Source organism: Notamacropus eugenii, chromosome 3 (genome assembly GCF_028372415.1).
Source record: "Notamacropus eugenii isolate mMacEug1 chromosome 3, mMacEug1.pri_v2, whole genome shotgun sequence".
Classification (NCBI taxonomy): Eukaryota; Metazoa; Chordata; class Mammalia; order Diprotodontia; family Macropodidae; genus Notamacropus; species Notamacropus eugenii.
Genome location: NC_092874.1, coordinates 18,229,963 through 18,245,876, shown reverse-complemented (window position 1 = coordinate 18,245,876; position 15,914 = coordinate 18,229,963). Strand labels below are relative to the sequence as shown.

The 15,914-nt window shown below is 50.5% G+C and overlaps 1 protein-coding gene and 1 long non-coding RNA gene across 6 annotated transcripts; one reads left to right on the top strand and one right to left on the bottom strand.

Moving 5' to 3' along the window:
• Nucleotides 1-3,602: 3,602 nt before the first annotated feature.
• On the bottom strand, nt 3,603-10,847 carry LOC140532492 (uncharacterized). 4 transcript variants are annotated; one of them, XR_011976540.1, is made up of 3 exons: nt 7,610-10,847; nt 7,204-7,334; nt 3,603-5,032 (listed from the first exon to the last, which is right to left on the bottom strand). It is a non-coding gene; the product is annotated as an uncharacterized lncRNA (long non-coding RNA). The 4 variants fall into 4 exon arrangements; XR_011976539.1 differs by having other exon boundaries at nt 8,024-10,847; XR_011976538.1 differs by having other exon boundaries at nt 7,204-8,878; nt 9,266-10,847.
• A 146-nt stretch (nt 10,848-10,993) lies between these two features.
• Nucleotides 10,994-15,554, top strand: HOXA11 (homeobox A11). 2 transcript variants are annotated; one of them, XM_072651011.1, is made up of 2 exons: nt 10,994-11,814; nt 13,473-15,554. In XM_072651011.1, the coding sequence occupies exons 1-2, from the start codon at nt 11,097-11,099 to the stop codon at nt 13,703-13,705; spliced, it is 951 nt and encodes a 316-aa protein (XP_072507112.1). In that variant the 5' UTR covers nt 10,994-11,096; the 3' UTR covers nt 13,706-15,554. The 2 variants fall into 2 exon arrangements, with proteins under 2 accessions (XP_072507112.1, XP_072507113.1); XM_072651012.1 differs by having other exon boundaries at nt 10,994-11,818; nt 13,473-13,692.
• Nucleotides 15,555-15,914: the final 360 nt, after the last annotated feature.

Here is a 15,914-nt window from a genome sequence, read left to right as displayed (position 1 = left end):
TGGCCCTAGCCTCCCTCCGTTGGTCTGCTTACGGGCACAGACCTAATCTTAGCTGAGGCGCAGGAAGCCAGATTTGCAAATGCCTTTCTGGGAGGAGCAGCATCCCCCCACCCCATTTCAGAAGGTCCAAATAGGCTTGGGGGAATGATAGGCAAGATAGGGCGAACAGAAGGGGCGGTAGTTTGGTTAGGGATCTGTCACACATACGCACCAGGCTTTTCTTTCATTTGGGACGAATCCCGGGTGCAGAGTGATAAGTCCTAGCAAAATGGTACCGGGAGACAGACCCCCCCCCCCCTCCATCTTGACAATAATTCTAAGTATGAGAGAGTGTGAGAGAAGGGTGGTGTGCGGTGTAAGTGTGGTGTAAGCCGCAGGCTGGTTGGGGTAGGGTGTACCTGGGTCCCAGGAGCGCTGGCATGGAGACTGGTTTTGGGAGTGTGGGATTGGGGGGCCTGCAAAGGAGGAGGGTGCCGGCTCCCAAAGTTTAGCTAGGCGCTCCCCGACTATAGCCCTAGTCGAAGACTGGCATTCAGTTGATGTATGCTGACGTCACTGCAGCCTTGGAGTTGGGTTCTGAAAGATTAGATTCATTTGGGTGTTGTTCGAGGAGGAAGGACACAGTAAAACCAACGCTTGGATAGATTGTGTGGGCCCCCACCTTCGCCAGGCCCAGGACCCCGACAAGAGAATAAATGGGTATTTAATCGCTCTCCGTCTTAATTCTTGGCAGAGTAGAAGGCGGTTTGCAACGGGAAATAAAACTTGACAGCGACATATTTCCTAAAAGGAATTCTAAGACTGGCTGAAAAGAAACTGTGTTTTTCTCCCCCAAATACTTCCGCTGGAAAATCTTGTATTTGTTTAGACACTGTTCGGAGTTCTGGGGGTTCTGGGTTCCCTGGCCCGCCTGCGGAGCCCCTGAAGGTGGAGGGTGGCCCTGGGAGCTGTCTGCAGTTTCTCCAGAGGTTCAGAAGGGCTGCCTGGGTTGCCTGGAGAGCTAGCGGCTCTCAGTTTTCCGAGCTCCAGGCCCGGAGGGCCTTTCTCAGACCTGGTGATTAGACACTAAAAGCTCAAGACCAAACACACAAGCCAGCTAATTCTTGGGTGGGGGTGAGATTTGTTTTGTTTTAAAGGAGAATGCAAAAACACTGCAGCGAATGTGCCTCAGTGTCAAGGCCTGTGGCACAGACCCTTTCTGAAGACTGGGTCTTCTTGGGACATGCGGGGGACAATTCCCAGAATGATTTGAGAGCAGAGGAACTGGAACTTTGGCTATCTTGCCTTTTTCTTCTCCCCACACCCCTAGCCAGGAACCTTCATTTCTGGGTCGAATGTTGCAGAACGCACTGTAGTCCTTTAGTGATGAAGGGTCCAGATAGAGGAGAGGTCTGTGAGTGGTTGACTTAGGAGTAGGAAGAGTAGCTGCATTTCAGGTCTGGCTAGGCTGGGGGAGGGGGGGGAAGGAGGCCCTGCTCTCCACTGTCATTGTGGCCCCAGGCTCTCAGGCTGGGTGGCGACCTTACACAAAGCCAAGGACTGGGAAGAGAGTATGAAACTGGAGGTAGTGGAGCGGGGAGGGAAAACTCTCGTTTACTCAAGACAGGGGGACAGGAATTGGGACTCCACAGATTGCTATTGGGTGGAATAGCGTTGGAAAGTTCCCGAGATAAAGAGGCATCTCTCCTCCACCCTCCTTCGCTCCCCCCTCCCACCCCTTCCCTCCTCCCCCTTTCCCCCTGTAGCGTGAAAGAAAGCGCCCTCCTCAGCGGCGTAAAGGTCAAGTCCTCTTGAGCGCCATCCACGGTCATGTCTGTGGCCAGGCCCTTTGCGTGCTGGAAGGGAGTAGAGAGAGGGGGCACTGGCCTCTTCAGATCCCAGCCTGGACTCTGGGGGTGAGGGGAATGGAGACGGCGGCTACAACCGGCCAATCCTTCTTTGTGACTTTGTTCTTTCTCAGACTTGTTAATTCCTGGCAAAATGTTGAAGGCGAGCAAACCTGGCTGCTTGGAGTACCGATGTGCTTTTTATTATTGTATTTTTCCTTTGGAAGGGGGCTGTTTTCCTTTGAAAACCTTCTATCTACATGCCTCCCTCCCCCTCCCTGCCGATGAAGTGAAAGAAACAAATCCTGCAGCTGAAGATGGCTGGTCGGCCTCTCATCCTCCCTTCCGGAGTTGGGGGGGGGGGGGGGTGGAAGAGAGAGAGAGAGAGAGAGAGAGAGAGAGAGAGAGAGAGAGCATCCGCGGATTATGGGGGCTAAAGAGGTATGCAATGCCTGCCTCAGGGCCCTGAGCCCCCTCTGCAGACTTTTTCTGGACACTGCGTTGACACCAAGGACCGGCCACCTCGAGCATGTAGTCTCCAGCAGGGTAAGAGTCCAGGGAGAGTGAAGCTCTTGACAGTGGGGTGGGGGTTGGTGCATGGCTTGGGACTGAGAGAGGGATTAATTGAAAGACAACAGCGCCGTCGATCTGGATTGAGATCGTGTCGTGAGATCTCCAGGGCGGGCTGAGGCCTGGCCAGTTTCTTTCGGCTTTTTTTTTTTTTTGGCTTCCTCTTTTGCATTTGTAAAATTTAGGCTAGTCTGGCCTAGTTTGCCGAATGAAAGCTAGGGTTTAGGTCCCAGGGGTCTTTTAGGTGCCCAGATCCAAAGCCTAAATATGGGCAAAGGGAAATAAACTCAAGAGGACCTGAGAGTGGGAAGGAGAGGAAATGTGGGTAGGGGAGGGCTACCTCCTTTCTTTGGGTTTCTGAAGCCCCGCTGATGCACGATTCCCTGTTCTCCCCACGCTTCCCCCAACTTTGCATCTGATAGGACCTGAATCTCAGCGCCAGGACTCTGAACCCTGGAGACCTTGAGGTGGGACTGAACTAAGTCCTGCAGAGATTCATGATGGTGTTTTGGGCAAAACACTCTTGTCTCTCCTTTACCCATTCTGGCCATAAATAAATAAATAAATAAGCATAACCAGAAATGAAGGGTGACTGCCAGAGCCCAGCGCACGCACCACAGCAGGCCGACTCTCTTCATGCTGCTGGCCTGTTCCTAGGGCGTCTGTAGCTCAGAAATACCTCGCCTTCGTTTTTAATCGTGCCTGCCCACCCGCTGTTCAGCCTTATCCCCGATGCAGGTAATGATTGGCACATGTCTAAAGCAAACCAGACGGCTCAAAATGAATCCAAAGGGGCCCCTGGAAATCATTGTTGAAAAGGAAAGAAAAGCCCAGAATCTCCCTCCTCCCACTACACACACCCGCATCTGTTCACTGCTAACTGAGGAAAAGGATTCTGGGTTGTGTGCATTTAGACAGATTGTGAAGATCTTGGGGAGACCCTGAAAGGACTAGGCCAGGCCGAAACTCATTAGCCCAAGAGTCACATCCTGCTTTTTGTTACTACCACACTGAAATGTGAACTGCTGCCCACTGGATAGAGTATCAGTCAAGAAAAACCAGAATTATGGAAGGGGACAGAAAACCGAAAATGTGCTCCCAAAAAGATCTTCTCCCTCATCCTATCACTCCCACACACTCAACAACGTACCTCCAGGGCCAGCCCTCCCCTGCCCCCAAATATAGCAGAAACAGAGAGGCAACGAATCCGAAACAGGGGCTACTCTTTATTTCTGTGGAGAGCAGAGAGGAAGCAGAAGCAGGGCAAGTCCCAGTTTAGGGCTGAGCTGGGGCCGCTGCAGCTGGTGCCCAGCTACTGTCCTTATACTCGGGCCTGAAAGGCAGGGACTAGCTTTCTTCCTTAGAGAACTGGGCTGGCCAAGCTGGAACATGTCCCCGAGCAGAATGAGGGTTGGGGGGGAAAGGGGAGGAAAACCTCTAACCTGATAGGGAAAGTCCTTCCCCTGGTCTTTAGAAGTGCCTCAAGGCCAAGTCAGACAAAGTTGGCCCCAGATGCATTCCTGAGAGGGGTGCAGGGGAAACTGATCCTGTTCTTGATTAATAAATGCCAACAAAATCAAACCAAAAGACTATCCCGACCGAATAGTGATTCAACACAAAGCTTCATGAACCAAAGGATGCAAGGAGGATGGAACCTGGAGGAACTCAAATAACCTTCCTTGGAAGAATTGCCTATTTAATCTCTCCAGCTCCCAACTTGTGAAAGCAATGAGAATAAAAATAATTCTCAAAGGGATTTTTAAAAAAAATGTTCCTTCCCTCTTGAGTCAGTGTTGGGAACCTGGAAACATTAACCAGATTTTGCTCCCAACTGAACCAAGAGACTCTATATGCAGAGATAAAGGAAACAGAATTTGAGATTCTTAGGATATCCATTAGGCTGTTATTCATAGGATACTGGTGGCAGGAAAGATTTAGAATAATTGATAGGTATCCATTCACCAATCAGGTGGATATTTTTCTTGTTATTATGATTTTGAACTACTGATTTGATAAAGAACAAATGTCAAGTCAAGCCTGTCTGAGCAGTGGTGGGGAAGGTGGTATGGCTACTGGAATTGTGAGCAGAGGAATTGACAGGCGACCGATGGCAGAGTGGTGGGCACAAATTTCTTCAGATCACCTAGTGGTGATCATGGCTGATTTATCAAATTTTTGAGCTCTAGCTGCAGCAGCAGCTGAGTTCTGAAATAGAAGAGAGGAAGCTATGGGTGCGCTTGTGTGACCTTTCTTGAATGGAATATGGGGGGGGTGTTTCCACCCACACATGCATATCCAGTGACTTCTGTAGAAAACTGAGCTGCCCCCAATTGGCCAGGGAAACATCTTTTTTTTGAAAACCATATCTGCAGGTCCCAAATACAAGAGACTAGGAACCTCTCCCACCCTTAAAAAAATGGTTATATATCTTGTGTATATATTTAGGTGTGTGCGAGCCTATATATATATATATAATATTATATATATATATGCATATACATGTATTAAAATGGTTTTTTGGGGGAGATTCCAGAAATCTAAGATACCTTAGAAACTGACTTTAGCAGCCAACATCCCAAGGCCACTCGTTCTAGATGTTTCTTCTCCCACCCATGGTTGCCTGTGGAGTCTTGCACCTGTATGAGAACACACAGAGAGAAATGAGTTAATGCAATAGTTTTGTAGGGGCCATTGTTTTTTTCCGGGTTTGGTTGTTTTTCAGGATTTTTGAGGAACTTGAGGGAGGGGACAGAGGAGTCAAAGCGATCTAGACGAGTCAAAAGAGAAGACAAATCCTTGATAGCTGGTATGGCCAAATTAATTTCCAACATAGTGACCCAAAAAAAGAAAGAAAAAAGAAAAAAAAGGAAAAGGATATAAAGAGAAAAGATTCTTTGATTATCAGGGAAGTGGCCTTATTGAATCCCTCCCTGCTCCACTGTTTCAATCCCACTCCAAGGCTGGTTCAGTACCCTGCCTTTTAGTGACTTACACACACAAACACACACACACACACACACACACACACACACATACACCAGAAAATTCAGACAATGAGCAGACTGCATCTGAGTCCTAGAGCCTCCAGTACCCCACAGCTGGACTAGAATCAGCAGCAGGTCCCTGGAATCGGAGGGAGATGAAGAGAAGGAGGATGGCAAAGAGGGTTGCTTTGGGAAAGACTTAGATCCGGCTTTCCAAGGACAAGCTGAAGTGTAACTGAGGGTAATGACCGTCTGTACTGGTCTAGAATCCAGCAGGAAATTGCCCAGCCACGTCCCCATTCTTTTGTGCCCATGTTCCTCCTAATGCGGAGCCTTTGGAAGGCCTCTCTTTCGAGTGGCCAACCTTCTTTGGAGATTCGAGGAAAGAAACTTGGGAAGGAGACTGAGGGCAGAGGAAGGCAAAGCTCTGAGTGGGTGCTGCACGCATCCGTGTCAACAGGACTGAGCTTGCAGAGAGGGAGGATGTGTGCCGGGGGTGGGGAAAATCTGACTGCGGAGGAGGGGGGGTTTGAAGAAATTAATGTCCCAATTCCAAGAAGGCGGCGGAGCTGAGACCCAAGCGGATGTTTACATTGGGCCAAGATTTCATAAACTGGACATTCCCTTGCACCTAAAATGGGTCGGAATGGGTAACTTCAGATTTCGAACAAGCCCTGACTTCTCCTGGACCCAGAACCCAGAGGAGAAACCGTCTCGGTGTGTTGCTAGTGAGCAGGCAAGATAAAGGCGAAAAGTGTCAGCCCTTGTGGAGGAGAATGGCCTCGTTTCGAGACATATCTTGTCTCTCGCGTGAGGAAGGAAGGATGGATGGAAGGAAGGATGAAAGAAAGGGAAGGAGGGAGAGAAAGAGGGGAGGAAGGGGGAGAGGGAAGAAGAAAAGAAAGGAAGAAAATATCTCCAGAAGGGGGTGAGAGAATCGATGCGATAAGACCCCAAATCAAAACCAGGTGTATATTTCAAAGCCAGACTCGTGTGTGGACACTGGGGACTTCGGAGCACCAGAAAATACATTTTTCCCTTTGGGCGCTGGCCACCGGAGCCCACCCACTGTATAGCGACTGCCAGAGGGTCCCTATACTGAAAAGAGAAGTCTGTGGCGAGCGGGCCAGACAAATACAGTCAGTCAGTTCTGATTGGAATCGCTAGCCCAAGTTTAGATTGTGAGAATAAAACGGCGTCCCAGTTTCACCCACCTCCCAGCACTCCTCTAGCCCACTGCCCACCGGTGCAGAGAGGCCGGGAAACTGGACAATAGCTCGAGCTCCCAGCCTGGATCCTCCGCCAAGTCCAAGGCGAGGGTTTGGTTTGTTTTTTCCAGCCAGCATGGCTCGTTCTTTGCTTCCGCATTTCCAAGTCTGCTTTGGATCACTACTGTCTTAGGTGACTTGGATGCCTGTATGTGGCCTCTTTCCACCTCCCCTTGCCTCACTTTTCTTCAAAAATGGGTTTCGCCCCAAAATGCATCCAACGGAACCGGAGGAGCCAACCCTCCCTCCCAGAGCCATAGAGAGCTTGAAGTTTTTACACAAGAGTCAGAAAGAATTGCGCTCTTTGCTCATCAGAAGCACGAAAATCCAAACGTCCGAACTTCCTGGCTTTGTTTTCCTTCCTCTGAAGGAATTTTTAGGCACTTTACATAAAACTCTTAAGAAACTCCGTGTTGACCAGTAAAATTAAATAAATTCAGTGCGAGATAGAAATAAGATCGATCTCCTCGGTTGGCTATTTTCCTCTTGTGCAAAAACACAGCTTGCAGAGACCAGATTGCCGTGACAAGTGTCAGAGCTTCGGTTCTCCCTTACCTGGGAAAGCTTGGAGAACCTGGGAAAAGAGACCTGATGTGCCCATGTTCTTGCCAGTCCTTCTCACGTCCTCTGGCCCTCTCCCGGAGCTGAGCGAGCCTTGTGCCCTTGGATTGGGCCTCCTGTAACAGCTTCAGACAGGCAAAAAGCAAAGTCAAAATCAACTGCCCTCTCCTTCCCCCTGGCAGCCTTGGGCCTCCTCCCCACTCTCTGCCACTTCTCCTCCAATAACGAATATTATTCTCCTGTTTGTAAAAAATGACCAGAACAGCCAGCTCCCTCTCCAGCTCAGTTATCTCCCGCCCAGGCATTTCGAGAAGGTTGGGAGTGTAAAGTGGTAGGTTTCATTTAACAGCAAATAAAGCTATGAACAGGGGTTGTTCCCCCTTACCCCGTCAAATATTACCTCCTCGCTCCCAGTCTTTCCCAATAGCAGCTCCAAAAGGCTTGCCATATGAAATTGGCCTTTCCTCTTCCCTTGGCTTCCAAACCGTTCTCTTGGGACAGACGGTTCTGTTCTTGGGAGTTCACATATGCGCCATTCAAAGCTCTTTTCTCAGTAACCACTGCACCCCACCTCCCTCAGCCTGTTCCCAAAGTCGCAGCCAGGCCTCCTACTCATGCCAGCCATCCTGACTGCACCTTCACCCTCTTCCCTCTCATTCTTTGCAGTGCAGTCCCTGAAATCGCTTTTGTTCTCAGTACACATCCATGGGGGTAATGGGGTTAAAGGTGAAAACCACCCCCTTTGCCACTATAAGAAAAAAGATATGGATCTGGAAAAGGTAAATCTAAAGGAGACTGGCACCCTCATACCAACCTTTTCGGGTCATTCTTCCCTTTAATGGGGGATGGGGGGCAGTTAATTAAAACGGGACAGCCAGGAGTTGTGGGTAGAGTGGCGCATCCATCTCACTGCTGAGCACCGCGAGTTTGTCTGCTCTACCACAAGCTGAAGTTGACTGCCAAAGGGCTATAAAGCCAGAGGTCTGTCTAGAACAGTTTTCGGTTCTCCTAGACGTCCCGTGTTCAATTATGGCCTTAAAAGCCCTCATACAAGTGCAAGAATAGGTTTGCCATCGCCCAGGGGCGGGGCGAAGCCTGCGATGGTGGCGCCTTTGTTATCTCAAAGTCACTGAAATCCTTCAGACAGCCCTTTTGTTGGAGGGAGGGGGTGGGGGGGAGTCGAGGGTGGGGGATGTTGTATTTTTTTAAATATGGAAACCTCAACACAGGAAAGAAAAAGGGGAAAACCCTAAGTCTCTTCAGAGGTACAATTTTCTTCTTTTCTTGTCCCCCCCCCCTTTCCTTTTTCCAAGAGTAAATGAAGGAGAGGATACAACCCGGAGAGCAGGCAGGAGACAAACGTGTTACAACCTTGGAGTAGCCTCTGGAAATCCACGTTATTTCCTTGAAATGCAATCTCTTGCTATCAGTCTCAGGTCGGGAACTTCCTTCTCCCTTTCCCTCAGCCATGGTCCTCCCCCACACCGCCCATTCATTTTTCTACCTCAATCCAAGCAACTGGGTGGAGAAATGGCGATCTGGAAATGATGGGAATCATCCCGAAATTTATCCCGCCAACCTTAAGAGTCGGAAGGTCCTCTTGCCTCAGACCCTGATTAGAGTTCGTTAAATGGCGGTGTCCGAGGGACGTGATTTGTGAGAAGTAATCCTTGTAAAAAAAAAAAAAGGCATATAAACATAAATGCTAATAAATTAGTTTGCTCCACTACAAAGTAATTACTGCGTATTATTGATATTTATGGCAGGTATTCAAATGGAATGGTGCACCATCATTTGGCGAAAATACATAATGAGAATATTTCTTTCCCGGAGCAAACATGATTAGATTTGTTATTAAGTCAGTTACGGTCAACTCAGCAATAAATAAATAAATCGATGTTGACATTTAAATACTGGAGATCTTTGAATTTAGCTGCAAATCTCCTCCCCCCTCCCCCCCCCCCATATGTAGATACTTTTGACCTCTGGAAGTTGGAGATGCGGAATGGCAAAAGGGTAGCCTTTTTCATATTTCGAGTTCCTTTTGGTACCTTACCCCAGAAAGGTCCAGGAAAAGAGGGATGGAAAGTAGGATCAATTCCTAAGCACCCAGGCTTCTGCAGCGCTCTTTGTGGCCGGCTGCCACGGCCACTGATTTTCCCCTCCCTCTTCGCCCCTCAAAGCTGAGTAATTAAATCTGGAAGAACTGCCAGGATTTTCCTCCACTTCTTTGACTTTCTTCCCCTTTCTCTAAAGTAAATACGAGTTAGACTGTCAGAATAATCAGAGGCGTCTCTCTCTGTCTCTCTCCGACTCCCTGTCTCTGACTGTCTCTGTCTCGTCTTTTTGTGTGTGTCTCTCTGGCTCTCTGCCTGTGTCTCTGCCTCTCTCGTTCAACTGTCTCCTTCCAAGGGTGCTGTGTTCGGCTCCCCCTCTATTTTCCTTGGTATTCCTCGTTTTGTGGGGTGTACACTGAGACTTTCTAGTCCCTGCCTTGTCCAGCCGCCGCTGCCTACTCTGTCCTCTCTTTCAAGCAAAGAGAGGCAAAGCCTTCACCGAGGTTTCAAAAACAGCTCCTCCTATTCTGTCCCTGGGAGCACCCATTCCCCAGTACCCCTTCCCCAGGTCTGTCTGGGTCTGCCTGCTGTGGAGAAGCGGTGGTTGGAGAGTCTTTGAGCATCCAGCCTGCTCCTGGAAAGAGCCTTGGATGTCAATTCCCATTAACTAGGCTGCTGGCAATTAAGCAAGACTCGAAGTGTTTGTGGAGCCGGGACTTGCTTCATGGCCATTGGTTCCCCAAGCCATCAGTGCTAGGCATCGAGGAGAGCATGCAGCCTTCCTCACTTCCCCAACCGACTCCTAGGCCAGATCTCTGCATCAGGGAGCTCCGAAGCTGGGGAGCAAGCGTGGGAAGATGGGGGGGGGGGGGGTGAAAGAGCAAGTGGGGGTGAAGAGCGAGAAAGATCCCGGGTGAGACGAACGCCCTGCCTGACTGAGCAGGTCTGCAAAGCCCGGGTGCAAACCGCCTTGGGGGATTGCTGAGGCTTCTAGTAAAGGGAGGGGAGTTATTGGAGCGCCTCGGAAGTGACCGTGAATGCGAGCGTGTAATGGAGCCACCGTGCAAATCAGACAAGCCCCGAGCCCGGCACATTCACCGAGACGGAGGCTAGCCCTGAAATAGATAGACGCGGGGGTGGGAGATGCCGGGGGCGGGGGGGGGGGGGGGGGAGTGGGGCGGTAGTCGGAAACAGGAGAGCTTGACGGGGGCTGGAAGGGGGTGTCCAGGAAGCCAGGGAGAAGGAGAGAGCCCGAGGCCAAACCAGAGACAGAAACCACAAGGCCCCCAGCCCCAAACCCAAGTCTCGATGCCTCCACAATATCACCTTGGCTAAGGCTAGCAGGCACTAGCCAGGTTAAAGAGGGGAGAGATGGAACGGACAGTCGAGGTCTGTAGTCTAGGGGGAGGAAGAGGTTCGAGCCCCCCTTCTCCCACCCCCCCCCCCACCCCCGGAGAGCAAGGCAAGGTCTGTCACGCGTCCGGCGGTCCTCGGAGGGTGCCCCAGCGAACATGAGTTACACTGGAGATTACTGAGCTTTCGGTGAGAATACCAAGTGCCGATCTGTTGCTTCCCCTGAGATGGCCACAAAGAAAGGAAAGGGGGGGGGGGGAGGGATAGGGAGGAAAGGGGGGGAAAGGGCCCAGACTCGCAGCTTGTCAATTTCAACATTTGGTCACATGACCAGCACCTCCCTGCTAAGGATGGGGATAGATTTCCACGTCAGCCTACGTCTCCAAATTTCTACTTCACGGATCTGCTTCAAAGACGCAGCTGCATCAGAGAATCATGTGGAGCTCAGCTAATGCGCCGAGAGCGAGGTAGCCCAGGATGGATTTTGATGAGCGCGTGCCCTGCTCGTCTAACATGTATTTGCCTAGTTGTACTTACTACGTCTCGGGTCCTGATTTCTCGAGCCTCCCTTCTTTTTTGCCCCAAACCCCGTCTTCTCGCCCCATGACATATTCCTATTCGTCCAACCTCCCCCAGGTACAACCTGTAAGAGAAGTGACCTTCCGGGAGTACGCCATTGAGCCCTCCAGTAAATGGCACCCCCGGGCCAACCTGCCCCACTGCTATTCCGCAGAGGAGCTCATGCACAGGGAATGCCTGCCCGCCTCCGGCAGCGCGAGCGTGGGCGACATGCTGGCCAAGAACTCCGCCAACGTCTACCACCACCCCAGCACCACGGGCTCCTCGTCCAATTTCTATAGCACGGTGGGCAGAAATGGGGTCCTGCCCCAGGCTTTCGACCAGTTTTTCGAGACTGCATACGGCCCCCCGGACAACCTGACCACCGCCTCCTCCTCTGACTATCCGGGAGATAAGGGCGCGGAAAAAATGCCCCCGGCGGCCGGGGCGGCGGCGGCTGCTGCAGCAGCCCCGCCAACTTCAAGTTCGGATGCCGGCGGCGGAGGCTGCGGCCGGGAGAATGCGGCGGCTGTGGCGGCGGCTGCCGCCGAGGAGAAGGAAAGGCGCCGGCGGACCGAAAGCAGCAGCAGCCCAGAGTCATCTTCCGGCAACAATGAGGACAAATCCAGCGGCTCCAGTAGGTATAAAGGCAGGGCCCCGCGCGCTCTCCGAGAGGGGACTTGGAAATGTAGCGCAGCCCCGCTGTTAAATTTTTATATGCTGTTTTATAAGCATATAAGGTTTATGAAGGGCCCTTAGATTTCCCCCAACAAAACTTTGTTATAAAAAGGCGCGATCACGTGGCGAGGCCTGAAATTGGCCGTGAAATACCCACCGGCCAATGGAGGCCTGAAAAAAAAGGAAAGAAAAGCACCCACCCCGGTTCTTTTTTTTTCCACCCTCCACCCCCCAGGCAACCGCCCAGAGTCTCGGCTCCCGCTCCGGGGTCAGCCCTCGGGAAGGGGGCAAGCAGAGGGGGGGCGCCTGTAAATTCACCCCGAAAGAGAACCCGGAGCCTTTGATACCGAGGTAATCCAGCGCTTTTTATAAAAGCCATGTGTTGCGCCCAGAGTCTAGTTAGGGGCCCACATTCAAAGGCAGGGCTGATGCGTAACCACCGCCTAAGAGCAAGAGAAGAGAGGGAGCCGGGCTGCCCAGCTAGCTCAGCCCTCGCGGCCCACGCTAGCAATATATTAGAAAGAAACAAATTAACCCAAAACTGGCCTTTTTGTCCAAAGGAAGCCATTTTACTCAGGCACTGTGGCAATTACTGGCTGCCTTCTGTCCGGCGGCGTGTTCCTCCTCGCAATTGTTATTCAATCTGTCAGAAGGGGGTTTTTTATGTCTGTGGGGTTTTTTTCCCCTCTCCCCTCAACCCCTCTTTAAAACCAAGCTTGCCAAGGCTGAGAACTGAGCTCTGTCTCTCCCCCTCCGACCCTACCTGTATCTAGAGAGGACCTCAGAGAGGAGGGGATTGTTTGCTGAGATCTCTGGTAGTTTGCTTGGGAAAGGGGGGAAGGCAGGGTCAGGGGCCGGCTATGGAGCTAAAGGAAAGGACCAATCTGCCCAGGGGCCATTGTTTTTAACCAAGGGCAGGCTATGAATCCGGACGGACTGGCCAAGTCTAGACTCATGGACCATTTGCCTCTCACAAAAAAGGGGAAAGATAAGTCAGAGATGTTTGCCAAATCCAAGCCCAAGAGCCGTGGCCACAAGAGACACTGGGATGAGGGATGTCTTGTTGTGCCCCTTTAAAAAAGAAAAGATGCCCCAGGTGATAGGAGGTGAAATTTCCGTGAGCTGTTTGTTTAGTCTATCAGGGCCTTAAGAGCTTCAGGGTAGCCCCCGGCTGGCTTTAAAGGCTTCAGCCTCTGCAGCCTGTTGCTCGGGAGAACATGCGTTTCTGATCTGGTGTCTGGTGTGTTGCCTTCATCGGGGGTGGGGGGATGGGGGGCGGCGGTCTGACTTGAGGTATTGACTTTTATCTGGGCTCTGCCTGGGGTTGTGTGAGGAGAGCTCGCTCATCAGCCACTCTCCTGCAGAAATCATTCCCTTGATCCTCCCGGCTTTGGGTTCGAGAGAAGAGGTGAGTTGGAGAAGGGGAAGAAGGTGTCAGGAGTCTGGCAGCGGAAACAGTCCAGGAGAGGGAAGACTAGGGGAGTGCCTAGCCCAAAGGTCCTGGGAGTCCCAGCTCTCGTGCCCGTGTTCCTCATGTTAAGGGGTTAAGTTGAAACCTCAAGGCCACCCCGCTCTCCAGTCTCAACAATCCTCTCTCTACCTTCTCTCATCCTACAGGTGGCCAGCGGACCCGGAAAAAACGTTGCCCCTACACAAAATACCAAATTCGGGAACTCGAGAGAGAATTCTTCTTCAGTGTCTATATTAACAAGGAGAAGCGTCTCCAACTCTCTCGCATGCTCAACCTGACCGACCGCCAAGTCAAAATCTGGTTTCAGAACAGACGAATGAAAGAAAAAAAAATTAACAGAGACCGATTACAGTACTACTCTGCCAACCCGCTACTCTAAGAGTCGGTCCCGCCTTGGGGGGTTCGTGGGGCTTTTTTTTTTTCAAGAGGAGATTAAACTCAGATTTCGCCCTTGACAAGGTCAAGCCACACTGTGACTTTTCAGGAGCAAGGTGTGGAACCGAGGGACAGAGGGAAGTGTGGGGTTCGCACGCCAGAACAGCCGCGTGGACCTTCCGTGGGATTTTGGCGTTATTATAGAGAATAATGGGATTTTCCAATTCCCATATCAACTGGAATCCATTTCATTGGGACCCCTATGGCCCTTACTCGGAGTATTTTGGCCACCCCACGCCCCAGGGCGGAGCTGTTACCTCTTAACTGTGACAGACCCTGCACCCGGGCTATGAGGAGACTGTCTCCTTAGTTTCCAAAGGGAGGCATAGGACAGAGAGGGAAGGGGTCTCCACACCTAGCTGCAGGTCCCTTTGCTTGGACCCCAGTGCAAGATGGCTGATCTGGGATTGAAGTGTCTAAGACCCAGGATATGCAGCGAGGACTAGTGCGAAATCAAATTTGGAAAGGGACAAAACAAAAACAAAAAACCAACAACACACCACCACAACGAACAAATTGCAAACTTTGGGAGGAGGAGGGTGAAGGGGTAGGGGACCCAAAGAAGGGGAGTCTTCAGTTAGAGAAGGGCCCGGCTCCCCCTTGATGGAAAGGAAGACAAACAGTACTCTCTCCAACAGCCGATGCGAAAGGAGGCATACGAGAGGGAAAACGTTGGAAATATTTCCGAACCATTTCAGGTACCGACTCGCCCGAGAACAAACAAGTGCTCTCCCGGCAGCCCCAGCCCTCTGCCCACCTGGAGTGGCTTTGGGCTTTGTAGCCGGGAAGTAGTCGCGCTGGAGAGAGCCCTCCTGGGGCTCCAGTCCAGCCCCTGAACTTCAACAGTGGACCAGAGGGAGAAGGGAGAGAAAAGACAAACTCCCCTTGCAGGCTGTTGCTGACTCCCCAAACTTTCTTCAGGAAATACCTGTGGAGAGCGAGTTTGGCAAATCCCACCCAACACTTAATTGAAACGCCGACTTGTGCAATGCACTGACATCGGATCATTAAAAGCCCTTTCATCCAGTGTTGTTTGCAAAGGGAGGGAGGGAGGGAGGCAGGAATTCCGAGACCGGGCAGAGCAGGCAGACAATGTAAATACTCGCGTTCTGTTTTCTCCCTTCCAGCTGTGTGCGTGTGTGAGTGTGTGCGTGTGTATGTCCTACCATTCCGTGTCCTAAAAAGCTTTGCCCGAAATCCACCAGGAAAGGAGAGTTGTTCGCAATTATTTTAAAAGAGAAATAGTCTATAGAGATATATATATATATATATATATTTCCCTGCAGGAACCAAAGCGATGGAAGAAAAAATGCAATTTAAAGAAAAAGGAAGAATGAAAAAATATTTAAGATTCTATATCTGTTTACAAAAGGAGCGATGTTCATGGCGAGGTTGATTTACTGGTGAGAATTTTGAATGTATGTTTCATACAGGAACAGTGTTTTACAAGACTTGTAAATAAAGAAACCATAACCTACTTTGTTTGAATACTTTTTTTTTTTTTTACATAATTTGATTTGGGGGCAAAGGGGGAGGGAAGGGACTTTTCAAACTTGTGCAAAGTCGAGGGGAGCTACAAACGAATTGGAGGCCGGTTAGCTTACCGAACGGGGTCGCGTCCTTCTTTACCACGATTCAATGAGATGCAGTATCTTCATATTCCATCACTGTTTTGAGAAATGTATCGTCTCTATGTATGTACAGTGTTCTTTTCGTATGCCAACATATTGGGCTGCATGTATACACTGCAATGGGGCACAAGGAAAATAAAAAAAATTGAAAACTTCATAATATTTATCCTGGTTTGTGACATTTCTCTCCCTGACTGCTTCCCATCGTCAAATGCCTGAAATCAAATCAACCACAAATATAGAAGGAGAAAAACAAAAAAACTAGCCAGCCCACTCACTCTCCATTGAATGGAGAGAATTTGGTTAGTTTTGTTATCACTGTGGTTCAACCCAAGGGTGCCCCGACTTCAGATGACAAAATTCGAAGGAAATCGATGTTGGAGGGGTAGGGAATTAGTGGAGGTCATTAGACTAAAAGTCTGTCCCCAGAGCCTCCACCACCTTGGCCAAAGCAGATTGAAAGAAAGTCAGGGCCTTCAATGGCAGAGAGTTGGGGTGCTTCTAAGGACAGGTCTTCAAGAT